Genomic DNA, 16,437 nt, shown 5'->3' on the forward strand with positions numbered 1-16,437 from the left:
TTTAAACAGCAATATATTTGTAATTTGAATTTTTAACCCCCACCCCGCATTAACTGAGTCTATGCATCTGTGTGTGTGTATGTGTGTACGAAAAAACATTTACTAACAGAAAAGTACGCTATTAAAATAAAGTGTCTTTCATGTGCCTCTTTTTAAATCACTTTGTCACCCTTATAAAACCCCTGACACGCATGCATATACACTCTAACAAACACACGCACACACTCAGTGTGAGCTATATACTTTTATAGAGTGAGAAAAGTTGTATTCTTACCCTTACAACTGAGAACAGAATAATTGTTTCTAATAGTATAGGCATTACAAAGAGAATATCCCAGGGAAATAGTTTTTCTGTAGTTCTTTTCATTTTGACACTGACTCCATTATCGTTCCTACAGCAGAGAGTCGTTTATGTGTCACAGAATTGAAGGTTTTAACAAAGTCAGATAGATAACATCTACCCATGGGCCGCCATCAGTAATTTGGGTGATGTCCTTAAGAAACTCGATGAGGTGACTGCAGCAGCTGGAGTAAGGGATAAATCCAAATTGTGAGGGTTGAATAAAGCTGTGAGAGCTCCAGAAGTTCCAGAGTGTTCCTCTGACAAAAAGACACCATCAGTTTGGTGACACAGCTAGTAAGACTGACTGGACGGTAGTTGACAGGTGATGTGCGATCACCCTTTTTGAACAGGAGAATAACACTAGCAATTTTCCACTGCTCTGGAGTGACACAGATATTAAGGAAGAAGAAGCTGGAGTAAAAGAAAGAACCCGCTACATTAGAGAAGCAGATATGTAACATCATCAAGACAAGGAGAGGTACAGTTGCACTTATTCTTGAGGTGGCATTGCAGGTGTAAATTTCACAGATGTTATAGAATTTGATGTCATAGATGATGGAGAAGGTATATTTGGATTTTCAACAGTAAAATGCCAGTATAGCATTCAGCAATAAGTTCAGCGCATTCTTTGGAATCATCAGTGGTCCGACCCGTGTGGGGATTGTAAAGAGGGCCAACTGGAGAGTGAAGTCTCTGCTTCGAACGTACATATTTCCAGGACACTTTGCTGTGAGGGCTGGTTGCTCAAAGTCAAGTACTGCTTTTATGTCACTTGCTTGAGATGGTTGGACGATAATTGCGCCTTCTTCTATTCTCTTCTGTTCTATGCAGTCTATATTCCTGTTCAGCATCATGACGATCTTTCTTGTGAAGTCGAACTGCTGAACTCTCCCAAGTTGCACTTTGGGTTTTATTAGAGCGTTTGCGTGGTACTGATGCTTCACTTGCAGCCCAGATTATACTGAAGGTGTTTTGAAATGCGGTATTGACGTTCGCTGAGTCATAAAATTCAAATCAGTTTGGGCGTTGTGCAAGGAATACTGGTGGAATATTCTCATCAAAACATCTGTCAAGTGTAAGCATAACATGCCGGGTATTGTCGTATGGGACAGACAAGAAAAAGTATGTACCGTCATTGAGGCCAGCTGTCCTGCTGATGTGAACATCTCTTTGAAAATCAAAGAGAAAGAAGATAACTATGGACAACTGCTTCGAAATCTCCAGCTTCTATATCCGGATTAGAAATTTACATTTGTACCAATAATAATTGGAGCACTTAGTTTTGTAAGTAAATGCCTGTCAGTCTGGATAAGCTTGGATTTCAGAAAAAGAAATCAACCAACTGACTCGCACATTACAAAGACAACAATCTGTTAGCAGAACAGCAAAACTATGCAAGACTTTTCTCAGGTTTAAACTGTGACATTGTTTTCATTATCTATCTCCGACATGCAGATCATTCATCACTTTTTGACAGGACAAAGAAAACCTGTTTTCGCGCCTGTTGATCGTGGTGGTTTGAACGACCGAGAATTCTTAGATTCGGTTTCGAATCTAGGCTTGGAAAAGGAAGTGTTAATTTTTACAAGCTCTGATACCCATACATGGTTGATGATATGAGTGAGTCACTGGATCATGTTTTCTCTGTCCGTCTTCAATATCTCCGCTGTGATGGTGCAAATTTCAGGGTCTTTGCGGTTGTTGAGCTTCTTCAGAGGGACACTAATTTCATCAGGGATGACAGGATCGAGTCTCAAGTGTCGTTGGTTGTAGCTGTGTCTACAGTGTTGGTTATCGAGTGGAACAAATGGGTGATGAAGAAGACGGCTGAAGTGCTGCTTCCAGCGTTCAAGGTGGGCAGTTTTCATGGTGATGACGTTGCCACTGGTATTCTTCACCAGGGCTGTCTTAAACTGGGAACTGGCTGATGCCAGGGTGCTGAAGCGATTGGTGAGAGAGCACGCGAATGTTGAGGTGATGTGGGGATCACAGAGACAGGATGAGTCAGGGTGGGGCTGGTACTCGGTGGCGGGGTCTGCTCGCAACTTCAGCGTGACTGTCGCAGCCAGCAATTAAGTTCCTCTGTAGATCCAGCAGTCAGTGACAGGTGACCTCCAGCTGCGAGAGATGATGATGTGGTTGATTGCCTTCCTGGTGTAGCCGTCCGGACTGTACCAAATCCAGTGACGGATAAATTTGCAAGGAAAACAATTTCTGGCGATAAAGAGATTGTTGTAGCAGCATAGAAGTAGGTAATTACCATTGCCATTAGGGAATGGGTCGATAAAGATTGTGCCAGTGGGTTGAATCCAGAGTGGGTCAGCTGAAGGGAACCCGACGGAAGAAGAGATGGTAGCATTGGCGTCTGTCAGGATGATCGTGATGTCGTGGGATGGGGTTTGTTCTAAAACTTGTTGGAGCTAGTCGTAGTAGACATCCTTGACAGTGTTCTCTGCAACATCTGTAGGGACATAGGCAACGATGATAGTCATCTTCCCGTACCGATAGAGAAAACAGGCGGACAATAAACGGTCACTCACCGGGTTCCAGTCAATGAGTGACTTGTGGACGCGCTTGGGCATGGCCAGTGTCACGTCGCAGAGGCCAATCCAGTCCTCGGAGCCGTTCCAGATGAAGCAATGGTCACTTGCGATGAATTCACCACAACTAGGCCAGAGTGTCTCACAGAGTCCTGCCAGGGTGATGTAGCAGGATAGCTCTCGGGAGGGACAGCAGAGTGATTGCCCTGGGGCAAAGGAGTGTACATTTCATATAGCAACACAAATTTTGTAGCGTAAGCTGATTTCTCGTTGATCGGAGGCATACAGGGACCCGTTCCGATGCTTGGCAGTCTAGTTTCTTCTGATAAGTGTTGTAACAGGTTAAGGGCTCTTCTGGGCGGGTGTGGGTCCTCCGCAAAATAGTCGGATGATGAGTCTGCCATCTTGGCGACGAGCCGACGTGCCGTGGGTCACCGTTAGTTTGGAACCTCCCAGGTCTCTACATTGAAATTATTTAAAAAAATTTGCGCAAAAGTCTACAATTATACCACTTATTTTTATAAACCCTCTCATCTTCCAGAGCGTTTAAATTTAAAGAACGCTCTGGAAAATGCTAAAACATATCCCTTTTCACGCAGTATAATACAGAAGAATGATGTTTTATTTTTTATAATTTTTATAAGAGTTTAATTTATGAGAAAGTTGTTGAAAATATCAGTTTTGTGTAATGTTATTTGAAAGTTAATTTGTTGAAATAAGGAAATACTTCTGTTTTATTGGAGGCATTTTTTAAAATAAGGGACTAAAATTACTTTCACCGCTTAATCTTAGCTACGTTTTTTTTTATTAAATCTCATCGGATGGAAGAAGAAGTAACAACTGTATTTTTATTATATACACTGTTATATTGCTTTTTTGCAATTTGTGTTATCGCACCACCATCTGAATTAGTTTCAGCAGGATTCTCTATCCAGAATGTGTTTTCAAACTATTTAGGCAGCCAAGATCTTCACTTTATAATCTACCATCAACGTAGGACATCGATAACATTGGTCATTCATTCTATCTTACCACTTGGTAAGATATTTCGATTCCTTTTATTTTGTTTTCAGAGCTAATTTCCATTCGCATACATAATCATGAAATATTTTTGCAGTTGCATTTGGTGTAGTCCAGTATTGCCGTGAAGTTTCGGGTTGCCCTTAAGTTTTTATTTATTTTACAGTAAATATAAACACACAGAACCAAGTACACACTCAAAAAATAAGGAAATTAAAGTCAGTTTAATTTTATCTGTAGAGGATAATGGTAAAGAGAAAATGAATGTGTACAGAGTATAATAAACGGACGTGTCTTCCCGAAAAATTTATAATTTTCATCAGGAAAAGAATTAATATATAATAATAAGTTTTGCAATTATTTTTCTATTATCATTTTTGTCCATGTAGCAAATTACTGTTGAAAAACTAAACTTTAGTGCGAAGAATTGTTGATCTTTTTATGTACATAAAACATTCTTTATTCGTATCCTATCAGTTATTCGAAGCAGTATACTAAACATTTCCTATGCCTTATTCTTTCTTTAAATGACTGTTGATGATACAGACACCACAAATTTCCTTGAATTCTAGTGATTAATCTTTGATCATTTATTGGGCAGCAAAGCAGATAAGATAAGCACAAATACGATTCTAAATAACCCAGTTTACAGGAAATTGACAAGTTGTTCAATGATTTGCAATGCTGAAATCGTGTTTATTTCACTTGAACAAAAGCTTGTTACCATAAACGGTATTGTTGTTGATTAGCCCAGATCGAGTAGAGTTATGATGAAAAGAATTCCAACCGTGACCATCCCGTCTTTTTCAGACACAGTCTATCAACAACTATATTATGCAGTGTGTTCTACCGTTTTTTTTTTTTTAATAGTAAGAATCTAATTTGAAGACTATTTGGTTGCTACTTCTAGCTGATCATGCGACCACCTGGAGACTCTTTCTTTGGCATTGTGTGAGATATTTAGAAATAACTACTAAATTCTGATGTTATGTCGAAGATTCTTTTAGTTTGTTGTTCAAGGAAACAAAAAGGAAATATTGTTGTCTATCTCATGAATTCTTTAGACATTTGTAATATATAAAGCTGCCATTTTTCTAACAATCTTTTCAGGATATTATGTTGGGCTGAGCTGTTTGGTGGATAGCCGTCTTCATTTTGACTTGGACGATTTAACGTCAGGATGGATGATATATTTGATTCTGGCCACTAGCTTCCCAATTGCTACTCTTACCCTATTTTACTACTGGTCATTAAATAACTGGGATCAACACCCTGTAGCTAAACAGTTGCAACTGTTAACAGAAAATGGTTCATCTTGGCATGATATTGCTTCCTCCATTAATGTGGAATTTCGGAGACCAGATAAATTTACATCAGGTTCAATGGCACGTCGAGTAATTGTAACTGATTCTTGGGTTATGAAAACTTCTACATACCATGTGTATATCGCTCATCAAAATGATATTCATCTTAGCCTTGCTAGCAGTGAAGAACATCAAATGTCTTATGAATCAATGTCTATTGTTCAGTACCTTAACATTAACATTATACCCAACAATGCAGCTATTAAACCCTTTACTATCAGGTAAGACATACAAATGACCTTTTTATCTAAATTTGCTGTTATTTTTTAAATATTTTCTTTGAAAACTTAATTTTAAGTGCATTCCCAACAACATGGTTTTGGGTTTAGTTCTGCTATTTGGCACATTGGGCAAGTGTATTCTAGTTTAGTCTCAGGATGACTAAAGCTGGTTAGTAGATTAGGTAGATAGAAATTGAAAGAAGCTTGTCTCATACACAGTATATGGTACATGCATAACAATTAAAACCATGAAGATGAGGTAAAAGAGAAACAGTATATTAGGTTTATGCTCATTAAAAATTAAGAGTCTTTTATGTTTCAAGTATATGCTCTTCTATAGAAACAATGGACAAGGAGAGAAAGAAATGGAGGGAGAAAAGAACAAATATGTCTTACTTAGACAATTACCACATGCTGAAATGACTGGAAGAGGAAGAGCGTCAGAGGCATGAGTGGCAAGGGAGACACTTGTGAAGTTGACTTGAGGCATAGGTGGCAAGGGAGACAATGGTAAGATAAATATACATATGTGTGTGTTTATTTATTATATTTGTGCTGGTCTGAAAATCGCTAAGCAACAAGCAGTGTTGTCATTTCCCTTGTCATCAGATCATCTGGAAAACACGTGAAATATGAGATTCCTTGCTTGAAACAAGTAAGGGTTTGCAGAAGAAAGGGCATCTGCTTCTAAAACAACATTGCAATTATATATTTGTCTCACCCGTGTAAGCATGGAAAACAAATGCAACAAAAAATGAACTTATATATTTTTATATCATTCTTTTAATGCTTCCATGGAAGATTGGAAACAATGACACTTTACAGTGACACTCTCACTATCATATAATGTCAAAATAAAGAGTTGGTAACACACACCCTTGAGATATATATATATATATATATATATATATATATATATACCAGACAAAACACAAACCCCTTCAGGTAGATGGCCCTGCTCGATCTGTAGAAAAGGCGTAGGTAGAAACTCCATAAGATGTACCCAGTGTAAGCTATGGACACATAAGAGGTGCAGCAATATCAAAGGAAGGCTAATTAGCAAGATAGTTTTTGTATGTGGCAGATGCTCAGAAACAATAAACACTGAAACTGTGCAGAAAACAACCTTTGCCACATTCCAGGGAGAAAAACTAGAAGTAGTTGATAGCTTCTGCTATCTAGGTGACCAAGTTAGTAGTGGGGGAAGGTGCGCTGAAAGTGTAACTGCTAGAATAAGAATAACCTGGGCAAAGTTTAGAGAGCTCTTACCTCTGCTGGTTATACCGACTTGGTGCTCGTCGCTCTAAAGCATGGCAGTGAAACATGGGCCGTGACTGTTGAGGACATGCGTAAGCTCATAAGAAATGAAGCCAGTATGCTCCGATGGATGTGTAATGTCAGTGTGCATACTCAACAGAGTGTAAGTACCTTGAGAGAAAAGTTAGACCTAAGAAGTATCAGTTGTGGTGTGCAAGAGAGACGATTGCGTTGGTATGGACATGTGGCAAGAATGGATGAGGATAGCTGTGTGAAAAAGTGCCACACCCTAGCAGTTGAGGGAACCTGTGGAAGAGGTAGACCCAGGAAGACATGGGATTAGGTGGTGAAGCACGACCTTCGAACAATAGGCCTCACCGAGGCAATGACTAGTGACCGGGACCTTTGAAAATATGCAGTATGTGAGAAGACATGGTAAGCCAAGTGAGAGCATAATCTGTGGCCTCTGCCAGAAGTGAAGCCAGCTCACTTATTTGCATCTACTTCATTGGACACTAAACTCTGCTTGCGAAGACCTGTTGAGGCAAGTGAATTTGAAATCGAAATCAAACCAAATTCGATGACTGGCACCCACGTCAACCTCTCCTTCATTGGACACTAAACTCTGCTTGTGAAGACCTGTTGGGGCAAGTGAAATCGAAATCGTAATTGAACCATATTTAATGACTGGCACCTGTGCCAGTGGAGCACTAACAGCACTATCCAAGCGTGATCATTGCCAGAGCAGCTGTCTGGCTTCTGTGCCAGTAGCACGTAAATAGCACCATTTGAGCGTGATCGTTACCACCGTCATCTTACTGGAACTTGTACTGATGGCACGTTAGGAAATCATTCGAGCGAGGTCGTTGCCAGTGCTGCTGGACTTGGCCCCTGTGTAGGTGGTACGTAAAAAACACCATTTTGAGCGTGGCCGTTGCCAGTACCATGTGACTGGCCCTCGTGCTGGTGGCACGTAAAAGCACACACAACACTCTCGGAGTGGTTGGCGTTAGGAAGGGTATCCAGCTGTAGAAACTCTGCCAGATCAGATTGGAGCCTGGTGCAGCCATCCGGTTCACCAGTCGTAGGTTAAATCGTCCAACCCATGCTAGCATGGAAAGCGGACGATAAACGATGATGATGAGGAGGAGGATATATATAATAGGCTTCTTTCAGTTTTCATCTACCAAATCTACTCACAAGACTTTAGTCACCCCAGGGTGATAATAGAAGACACTTGTCCAACATACCACATAGTGAGGTTGAATCCATAGCTGTGTGGCTTGGAAGAAAACTTCTTACCACATAGTAACACTGATACCTATATGTGTGTATGTCTGTGAACAGTTAAACATCTAAATATACATGAAACAATATAATCTATATGTAAAGATATCAAAATAGATATCTGTAGGAGACACTAAACCTTTGAGGTCTCATTTTCTTTGATACCAGTGCAATCATCAGTTGTGGAAAGAGGTCTTACCCTCATAGATATCTATAGCGATGATCAAATAGAGTTCAAGAAAATATATTACTAGACTGAAAATAAAACATGGGTCAATATGATGGATTAAACCTTTGAAGGGCTCCCACTGTCCAATGACAGAAACCAGTGAATGAATTATGTTGTTTCCTCTATATTGAGATGCTTAACTTCATGTCTTAATTAGCCCTCTCACAAGATATGTAGCATTATCGTGACTTTAATGTTCATATATATATATACACCAAAAAATGAGAATTAGTCCTCAGATGGCTTGTTTGACCACATTGCTAGCCTAATTTTCGACTACTTTATATTGAAGCTAAATGCTCTGTTATTGGGAAAGCAAACTGAGTATTGTCTCTTTGGAGTGGACTACAAACTGAAAATATGTCTGGAGACTCCCTTCTTTTCATGCACATCGTTAGCATAGATCGAATACATTTATATTCTATTTCATCCAGTGAGGTTTTGTTATGTGTGTGTGTGTGTGTGTGTGTGTTAGATGAAGAAGTGGTGATGATTGAAAATTCTGTACATAATAATTATAAGCTTATAAGCTTATGATTATTATTATTTACAGAATATAAGGATTGGCTTTGTGGTTAAGAAGTTCCCTTTGCAACCATGTGGTTTTGGGTTCAGTCCCACTGCCCAGTAACTTGGGCAAGTGTCTTCTACTATAGCCTTAAGCCAACCAATGCTTTGTGAGAGAGGCTATGTTTAGTTGGTAGGTTTGTCTGGGGCATACAAACTCTTAGAAATAGCAACAGAAAAGAGTTGATTGGCATGTAGAGCTTATTATTAAAATAATGTTTACCTTCACAATAGTTTGCAAAGTTCATGTCTCTTCTGCAAATTTTCATTCAGAGTTATTGTTGTCCTTATCGTCCCTAGTGAGAATTTTCGACTCTTGTTTATCTACATTACATTGCTCTTTAAAAACAGCAGAATTGTATAGTTTCTGAGAGACTAATGGAATAAATGAATTATTTATAACAATTTTTTTTTAAATTTTCTTTTTTTTAGATTAAATTCTTTAGAATATGGTGAGTTGAGAGGGAAGTTAAGAGCTCCTCTCCTGAATGCCCGCAATATCATTATTCATCAGTCATTGAGTGATCAGTTCCTTGTTGCTTTTCAAAATGAAGTAGAAAAAAATCCTGTGTATGTTTTGTCTCCAGAAACAGTAAGTTTTGTTTAAGTGAACTGTCTACTTTAAACCTATCTACTTACTCATATATGCACATAAGCCATAGGGCATATGCTAAATACATACTTATTTTCAGATTTTCAAGCAACAATGTTGGGGCCAATTTAATTAATGCCTGATAATTTATGAAGTATTATATTTCACAATTTGCTTTGAAACGGGTCAGCATAGGCAACTGAATGGCATCCACTGTAGAAAATTTGTCTGTCTGAATCACTGAAGCATAGAAAAGTGGACATTAAATGGTGATGATGATGATGATTGTCCCTATCAATAAATGTTACACATTAATCTGTAAAAACCTAAGAACACAATGACCCCAAGCAATTGTTGTGATATGTAGTTAAAGACTAGACTGTAGATATGATGGTTTGGTGAAAGCTGTGTGTGTAATGCATATCATTTTCTGGCAAAAATCAGTTTTACTGCATTTAATAATGACTACTCTGATAAATCAGTTTTGCTACGAAATAGTTGAAATTCAATTGCAAAGAGTGAAATTATTACTGGGAGTACAACAAAATTGGAAATTAATTTTCACCATTTAAAATCACATTGTTGCTGTGCAGCATTTCTAAGACTCATCAGCCCAGTCCACAGTGAATATTATTTGTGTAATTAGAATAAGATAAGTATATTCCTTTGCAGTATGCATCTGTATTGTGAAAGTTTCAAATATGAATATGAGTAGTATACACCATGTTCTAAAATTTGCCAAAGCTAGAATGATTATGTAGATTATCACTGTATCAACCAGACTATCAAATGTTACACATCACTGATCACAATATACTTCCAATTCTTTTTTGACTGTGCTATCCTTTTCCACCTTGTCTCAAATTGCTTAACTAAATCATCTTCCTATTGTCATGGAGGTCTTCCAAGTATCCTTTTCTGACCTCTTCGATACCACTCGGCAACTGCATGGGTCCACTTATCTGTGAATCTTGCGTTGTGTCCTTCCCAGAGGAACTTGTACTTTCAGTATTCTGTGATTACATCATCCACTCTGCTCTGTTCTCAAATTCTCTCATTTCAAATATTTTGTAAAAATATTCCATGATGATTTTGTTGCTTCCCACCTTTATTTGGCCTTGTGCTACTTCTTGGATCACATGCAGTCTGTTTCCATGCAGTTCATTTTAAAACTTACTACATGAGTGTTCAGCTCTGTCAGCATGGTCTACAGCAGATCTCTGGTGGTTTTAGTGATGAGTACATGTCATCTGCCAATTGGGGGTGAGTTAGTAGCTCACTGTTGATGTTCACACCATCTGTCTAGTCAGTGTCCCTGATGAGCATTCCTAGGCATGCAGTGAAGAACTTTGGGGAGATGGTATTTTCTTTGATGCCCTTCCCAATTGGAACTTTTGCTGGTGGCGATAGCCGAGCTATATCTGTTGTGCATTCAGATTTTTATCTCGGAACAGTTTGATATATTGCACCTTGACACCTTGCATTTCCAAAGATTTCCGTACCACATTCATCTCGACACTATCAAAGGCCTATTCTTAGTAAACAAAAGCAATGCATAGAAGCATCTTGTATTCATTTGCTCATTCTGTAAGCTGTGAATATATGCTCCACCATACTGTAGTTCTTACAGAAACCTACTTGCAAAATATTACCTATATCTTACCTGTGTTGTTGTTTAACCCCGAGTCAGTTCTGGTTGAGTGAGCCTATGATCAAAGGAGTTCCCACCATGTTTTCTTCTGTATCAAAACATACATTCCAATTTTAAATAGTACAATGTGATTTGAGGGAAATTTCATTGCTATTTCTGATATGTTGAGCAACTTAATAGAAAATCTTTGAAGGGGATAATAGTTTTAAAATATATAAAATATTTTATCATGAATTAACTGGTATAAATTATGTTGTCCCAGCATTGTTGCTTAAAACCAACTTAGTTGTATAGAAACCTAACATACTCATGCAGATACTTTTACATGCTTGCAAAAACATACGCTTGAGAAATGCAGTTGTAAAATTGAAACTTATTTCAATGTATGTATTCCTTATTGCATTATTTCTGGGTAAAGATAACATATCCAGTTTGTATTTCCTTTTGGAATTGCAGTCTTAATGAAAGCATGAAAACTACTTTACTCCATTTCTCTTCGTCTATAAGTCTGTGATTTCATACATGTTAAAAATCATTATTGCCAGACCTATGATGTTGTGCAGAATGTTTTAGTGAATCATATTTGCTGCATCTCTGCTCAGTTGCCAGTTCTTCATTCAAATATGCTCAGTGCCAGTAAAATGCCATTACCTCAAAGTTTTTCTTTAAAATGTGACACATATCAGCAAAGAAGCTTTATTGTACCAGTTGAGCTGCTCAATCTAACAATAAAATCTCTTTCAACAGTGCCAGTCTTTGCAGTTTTAAAATGATGTCCATGTTTTAAGTTGTAAATTTTGGAGTATCATAGAAACATTAAAGATAGACTTACTATAATCAGTGTTTTACACTGATTGTCACAGCCAATATTTGAGACAAGGCACTAAATCTGTGAAATATCTGTAAACATTAAATGAGCAGCTACTTGGACAGATTTGAATTAGGCTACACAATAACTCAAACACAATCTCTACAAATAAATAGAAAAGATTTTTTAACTATTTCAAGTATCAGTAGAAGAACACAAATACTAAAATGCAAAGTTTAAATTGTAAAAACAAAAGTTCATTTCTATACAATGTAATGCTCCCTAATTCTATGCAGCATTATAGACTTCAGTTTCATACCGTGATTTGAAAAACGGTTACACAAAGAAGTTTCCTGTGATATTTTCCATTATCATTAGGGAATTTTGGCTCAAGTTTTCAGTCTAATAAAGGAAGTAAGAAGAAAAAAAAGACCCAACTATCTCAAAAAGGAACTAGAAGTCTTTTCTGCAAAATATTTTTTAAACTGAAAATAGCATGATTATATATTGTGCAATTAAGCAATATTCTAAGATCACATTAACATTATTAAACAGAACAAGCAGTAACTACATATGAATACTTTCTCTTCCTGCTGCTACTGTTATTCTGAGATTCTTAGATTACATCATAGCAAAAATCCCCCATCTTCTGGTAAATTTTTAACATATATAAAAGCAGGCAAAATAAAGCTATAAGATGACCTGTTCACCAAGTGATAATCAAGTGATATTTTAAAAAAGAACAATCGATTTTATAGAGAATGTGAATAAGCAAATGGATTTTCTAAGTGCAACAATATCAAAGCAATCCTATTTTCAAGTTCTTATCTTAATTTATAGTCCTGAGCCTGGTGCAAAAAGCCAGCAGGGAGCAGGCATGGTCATTTAAACCATTTTCAGGATGATCATTTAGATAAGATCTCAGACTTTCAGATAGGAAGACATAAACTGTCACCATACTCAATACTCACATATAAATATAAACCTATACATATATGCATATATGTATGAACACATATATATATACGCTATACCAGTGGCGTGCAGTCAAGATATGCTAGTCGTGCACTGCATGTCTGTTGAATTTTATATAACTCAAAAATCAATTTAAGAAGGTCATGTATTTATAACCACATTGCAAAGATGTCCAAATCATTGGAAACTGAGCTAAAATAATTACTTTGTTTCAAAGGAAACCCATCCAGATTCATACTTTGCTGTGTTTCCATTTTGCTTCCACTAGGCATGCTTTTAAAGAAAAACGCATATGAAATCTTTTGTCCCCCACTTCCTATTTTTCAATAACTAACATTTCAATGCCTGTGAGATTCTTTTTTATCTTGATAAAATAACTACGGAAGGCATGCTTTCAGAAAAACGCATGTTTTGGTTTCCCTTCCTATCAGTTCTTCTTTGTAATTGATGTCGCTAAATTTTGAAGTTGCGATTTTCGCCAATTTTTTTTCAGGATCGGAATCTCCATAGCTGAAAATGTGAGTTTCCATAAAAAAAAAGAAAGTTTAAATAAAGGTGGTAGTGGTGGGGTTATGTCTCTGCTATGTGCACCAAATATTTATTGCATGATCAACCTCAGAAGTCACCGCATACCACTGCACTATACACTAGTATATACAGATATACAGTTACATTCATATATACATATACATGCATATATCCACTCAATTATATATATATATATATATATATATATATTTATATATATATATATGGGGTACACCATTAAGCAGTGATGTGTATAAATATAAAGGTATTACAAGTTCAGATATGCTTGAGGCATATTTGAACTCATAACAAAGCCATTCACGGTGTTTTGACAAGGAGGCAATTTCCTCACAAATCAGTGTAAATACACAAAATGAGTTCGCAGTACCACCTACCCATACTGTGAGATGCATGCATTTTGGAGTGGTTATCTCCTCTTCAGCCTCAGAAACTGGATACAGTGTGCTGCGAACTGATGTGAGATATTTTCTCTTATGATAATCCCATTGTTGATCAATGATTGTCCACACTAATCAGTGATTCACCATAAACAAAACATGGAGAGACAGCCCTAAGCAGTGATGTACATTTGATGTATTTACACACTTTTGTCTAGAGCAAGAAATTTTTGCCACAACAAAATACAGTGAATGGCTTTTGTACAAGTTCAAATATATCTCAAGCATATTTGAGCTGGTAATTATTTTGTATTCTTTTATTCTTTTACTTGTTTCAGTCATTTGACTGTGGTCATGCTGGAGCACCACCTTGAAAGATTTTAGTCGAAACAACATGACCCCAGGACTTATTTATTTAAAGCCTAGTACTTGTGTGTGCGTATATAGACGTATATATGAACATTTTTTGTGTGCACGTGTGTGTATGCATAAATTATTTTTGGCGAATGTGGGGGTGTGCATGCATGTATTCCAAGCGAGTGTGAACGAGCATATGCACATAGCCACATGTATATGGGTGTGCGTGCGTGCATGTGTATGTATGGATATGCGCTCCACGTGTTTGCCATGAGCATATTTACATCTTTACTTTTTATTCTTATTGCTTATTTTTTTACACTTTTTTACACATTCTTCTGTATTTTGTCTTTAGCCCTGTTTTTTTTTTGTGCATGTGTATATATAGACGTGTGTATGAACCTTTTTGTGCGTGTGTGTGTGTGTGCGAGCGTGTATGCGGGTATGTATATATTTACATTTTTTTTGGCGAATGTGTGGGTGAGCAAGTGTGTGTCTCGAGTGAGGGTGGATGAGTATATACATATAGGCACATGTACGTGGGTGTGCGGACGTGCAAGTTTATGTATGGACATGCACACTTACGCGATTGCTATGAACATTTTTACTCCCTTACCTTTACTCTCTCCCCTTACTTAGCAGTCATTCTCATAGCTCTTTTGTCTTAATAACAGTCAATCACACAGTAATTTCCCTTTGTTTAACGGTCATTTTCATAGCATTTTTTTCGATGGCCCAATAACTGAAGAGATGCCGGCATAGGTTTCCACCCCGACATCCAAAACTCAGAGTTTTATCATGCCTACCAAATAATTGTCACATATTATATTTACAGATATATATATAGGAGTGGCTGTGTGGTAAGTAGCTTGCTTACCAACCCCATGGTTCCGGGTTCAGTCCCACTGCGTGGCATCTTGGGCAAGTGTCTTCTACTATAGCTTCGGGCCAACCAAAGCCTTGTGAGTGGATTTGGTAGACGGAAACTGAAAGAAGCCCGTCATATATATGTATATATATATATATATATATATATGTGCGTGTGTGTGTTTGTGTGTCTGTGTTTGTCCTCCTAGCATTGCTTGACAACCGATGCTGGTGTGTTTATGTCTCCGTCACTTAGCGGTTTGGCAAAAGAGACCGATAGAATAAGTACTAGGCTTACAAAGAATAAGTCCCAGGGTCGATATGCTCGACTAAAGGCGGTGCTCCAGCATGGCTGCAGTCAAATGACTGAAACAAGTAAAAAGAGTATATATTATATCTATCTATCTATATATATATGTATATATATATCATCATCATCATCATCGTTTATCGTCCGCTTTCCATGCTAGCATGGGTTAGACGATTTGACTGAGGACTGGTGAACCGGATGGCTGCACCAGGCTCCAATCTGATTTGGCAGAGTTTCTACAGCTGGATGCTCTTCCTAACGCCAACCACTCTGAGATTGTAATGGATGCTTTTACGTGTCACCCGCACGAAGGCCAATCACACGGTACTGGCAACAGCCACGCTCAAAATGGTGTATTTTACTTGCCACCTGCACAGGAGCCAGTCCAGTGGCACTGGCAATGATCTCGCTCAAATGTCTTTTCATGTGCCACTGCCACAAGTGCCAGGAAGGCGACGCTGGTAATAATCACGCTCAAATGGTACTATTTACATGCTACTGGCATGGAAGCCAGACAGCTGCTCTGGCAGCAATCACGCTCGAACGGTGCTCTTAGCATTAGTACTCCACTGGTAGAGGTACCATCACGATTTCGCTTTCGCTTGTCCCAACAGGTCTTCGCAAGCTGATTTTAATGTCCAATGAAGCAGATGATTGGCATGGGTGCCAGTCATCGAATTTAGTTCAATTTCGATTTCACTTACCTCAACAGGTCTTCACAAGCGAAGTTTAGTGTCCAATGAAGGAAAGGTACACATAAGTGGGCTGGCTACATCCATGGCAGAGGCCTTGGATTTTGATCTCACTTGGCTTGCCAGGTCTTCTCACGTACTGCATATTTCCAAAGGTCCCGGTCAATAGTCATTGCCTCCGTGAGGCCTAAAGTTTGAAACTCATGCTACACCACCTAATCCCAGGTCTTCCTGGGTCAACCTCTTCCACAGGTTCCCTCAACTGCTAGTGTGTGGCACTTTTTCACACAGCTATCCTCATCCATTCTTGCCACATGTCCATACCAGCGCAATCATCTCTCTTGCACACCACAACTGATGCTCCTTAGGTTCAACTTTTCTCTCAAGGCACTTACACTCTGTCAAGTATGCACACTGACATTACTCATCCA

At 38.2% G+C, this 16,437-nt stretch overlaps 1 protein-coding gene across 2 annotated transcripts in view; it reads left to right on the plus strand.

Annotated features, from left to right (window-relative positions):
• LOC106875813 (E3 ubiquitin-protein ligase TM129) overlaps positions 1–16,437 on the plus strand; it is a 22,826-nt gene that overhangs the window by 2,515 nt on the left and 3,874 nt on the right. Inside the window, exons 1-3 of one of the 2 annotated variants that reach the window (XM_014924097.2) lie at positions 3,652–3,921; positions 5,014–5,488; positions 9,261–9,420. In XM_014924097.2, the coding sequence (XP_014779583.1) occupies positions 3,705–3,921; positions 5,014–5,488; positions 9,261–9,420 (852 nt within the window). In that variant the 5' untranslated portion in view covers positions 3,652–3,704. Of the gene's footprint in view, positions 1–3,651; positions 3,922–5,013; positions 5,489–9,260; positions 9,421–16,437 lie in introns of those variants that run through there. The other variant, XM_052978411.1, reaches the window with a different exon arrangement.

The sequence above is a fragment of the Octopus bimaculoides genome, chromosome 2 (assembly GCF_001194135.2).
Source record: "Octopus bimaculoides isolate UCB-OBI-ISO-001 chromosome 2, ASM119413v2, whole genome shotgun sequence".
Lineage (NCBI taxonomy): Eukaryota > Metazoa > Mollusca > Cephalopoda > Octopoda > Octopodidae > Octopus > Octopus bimaculoides.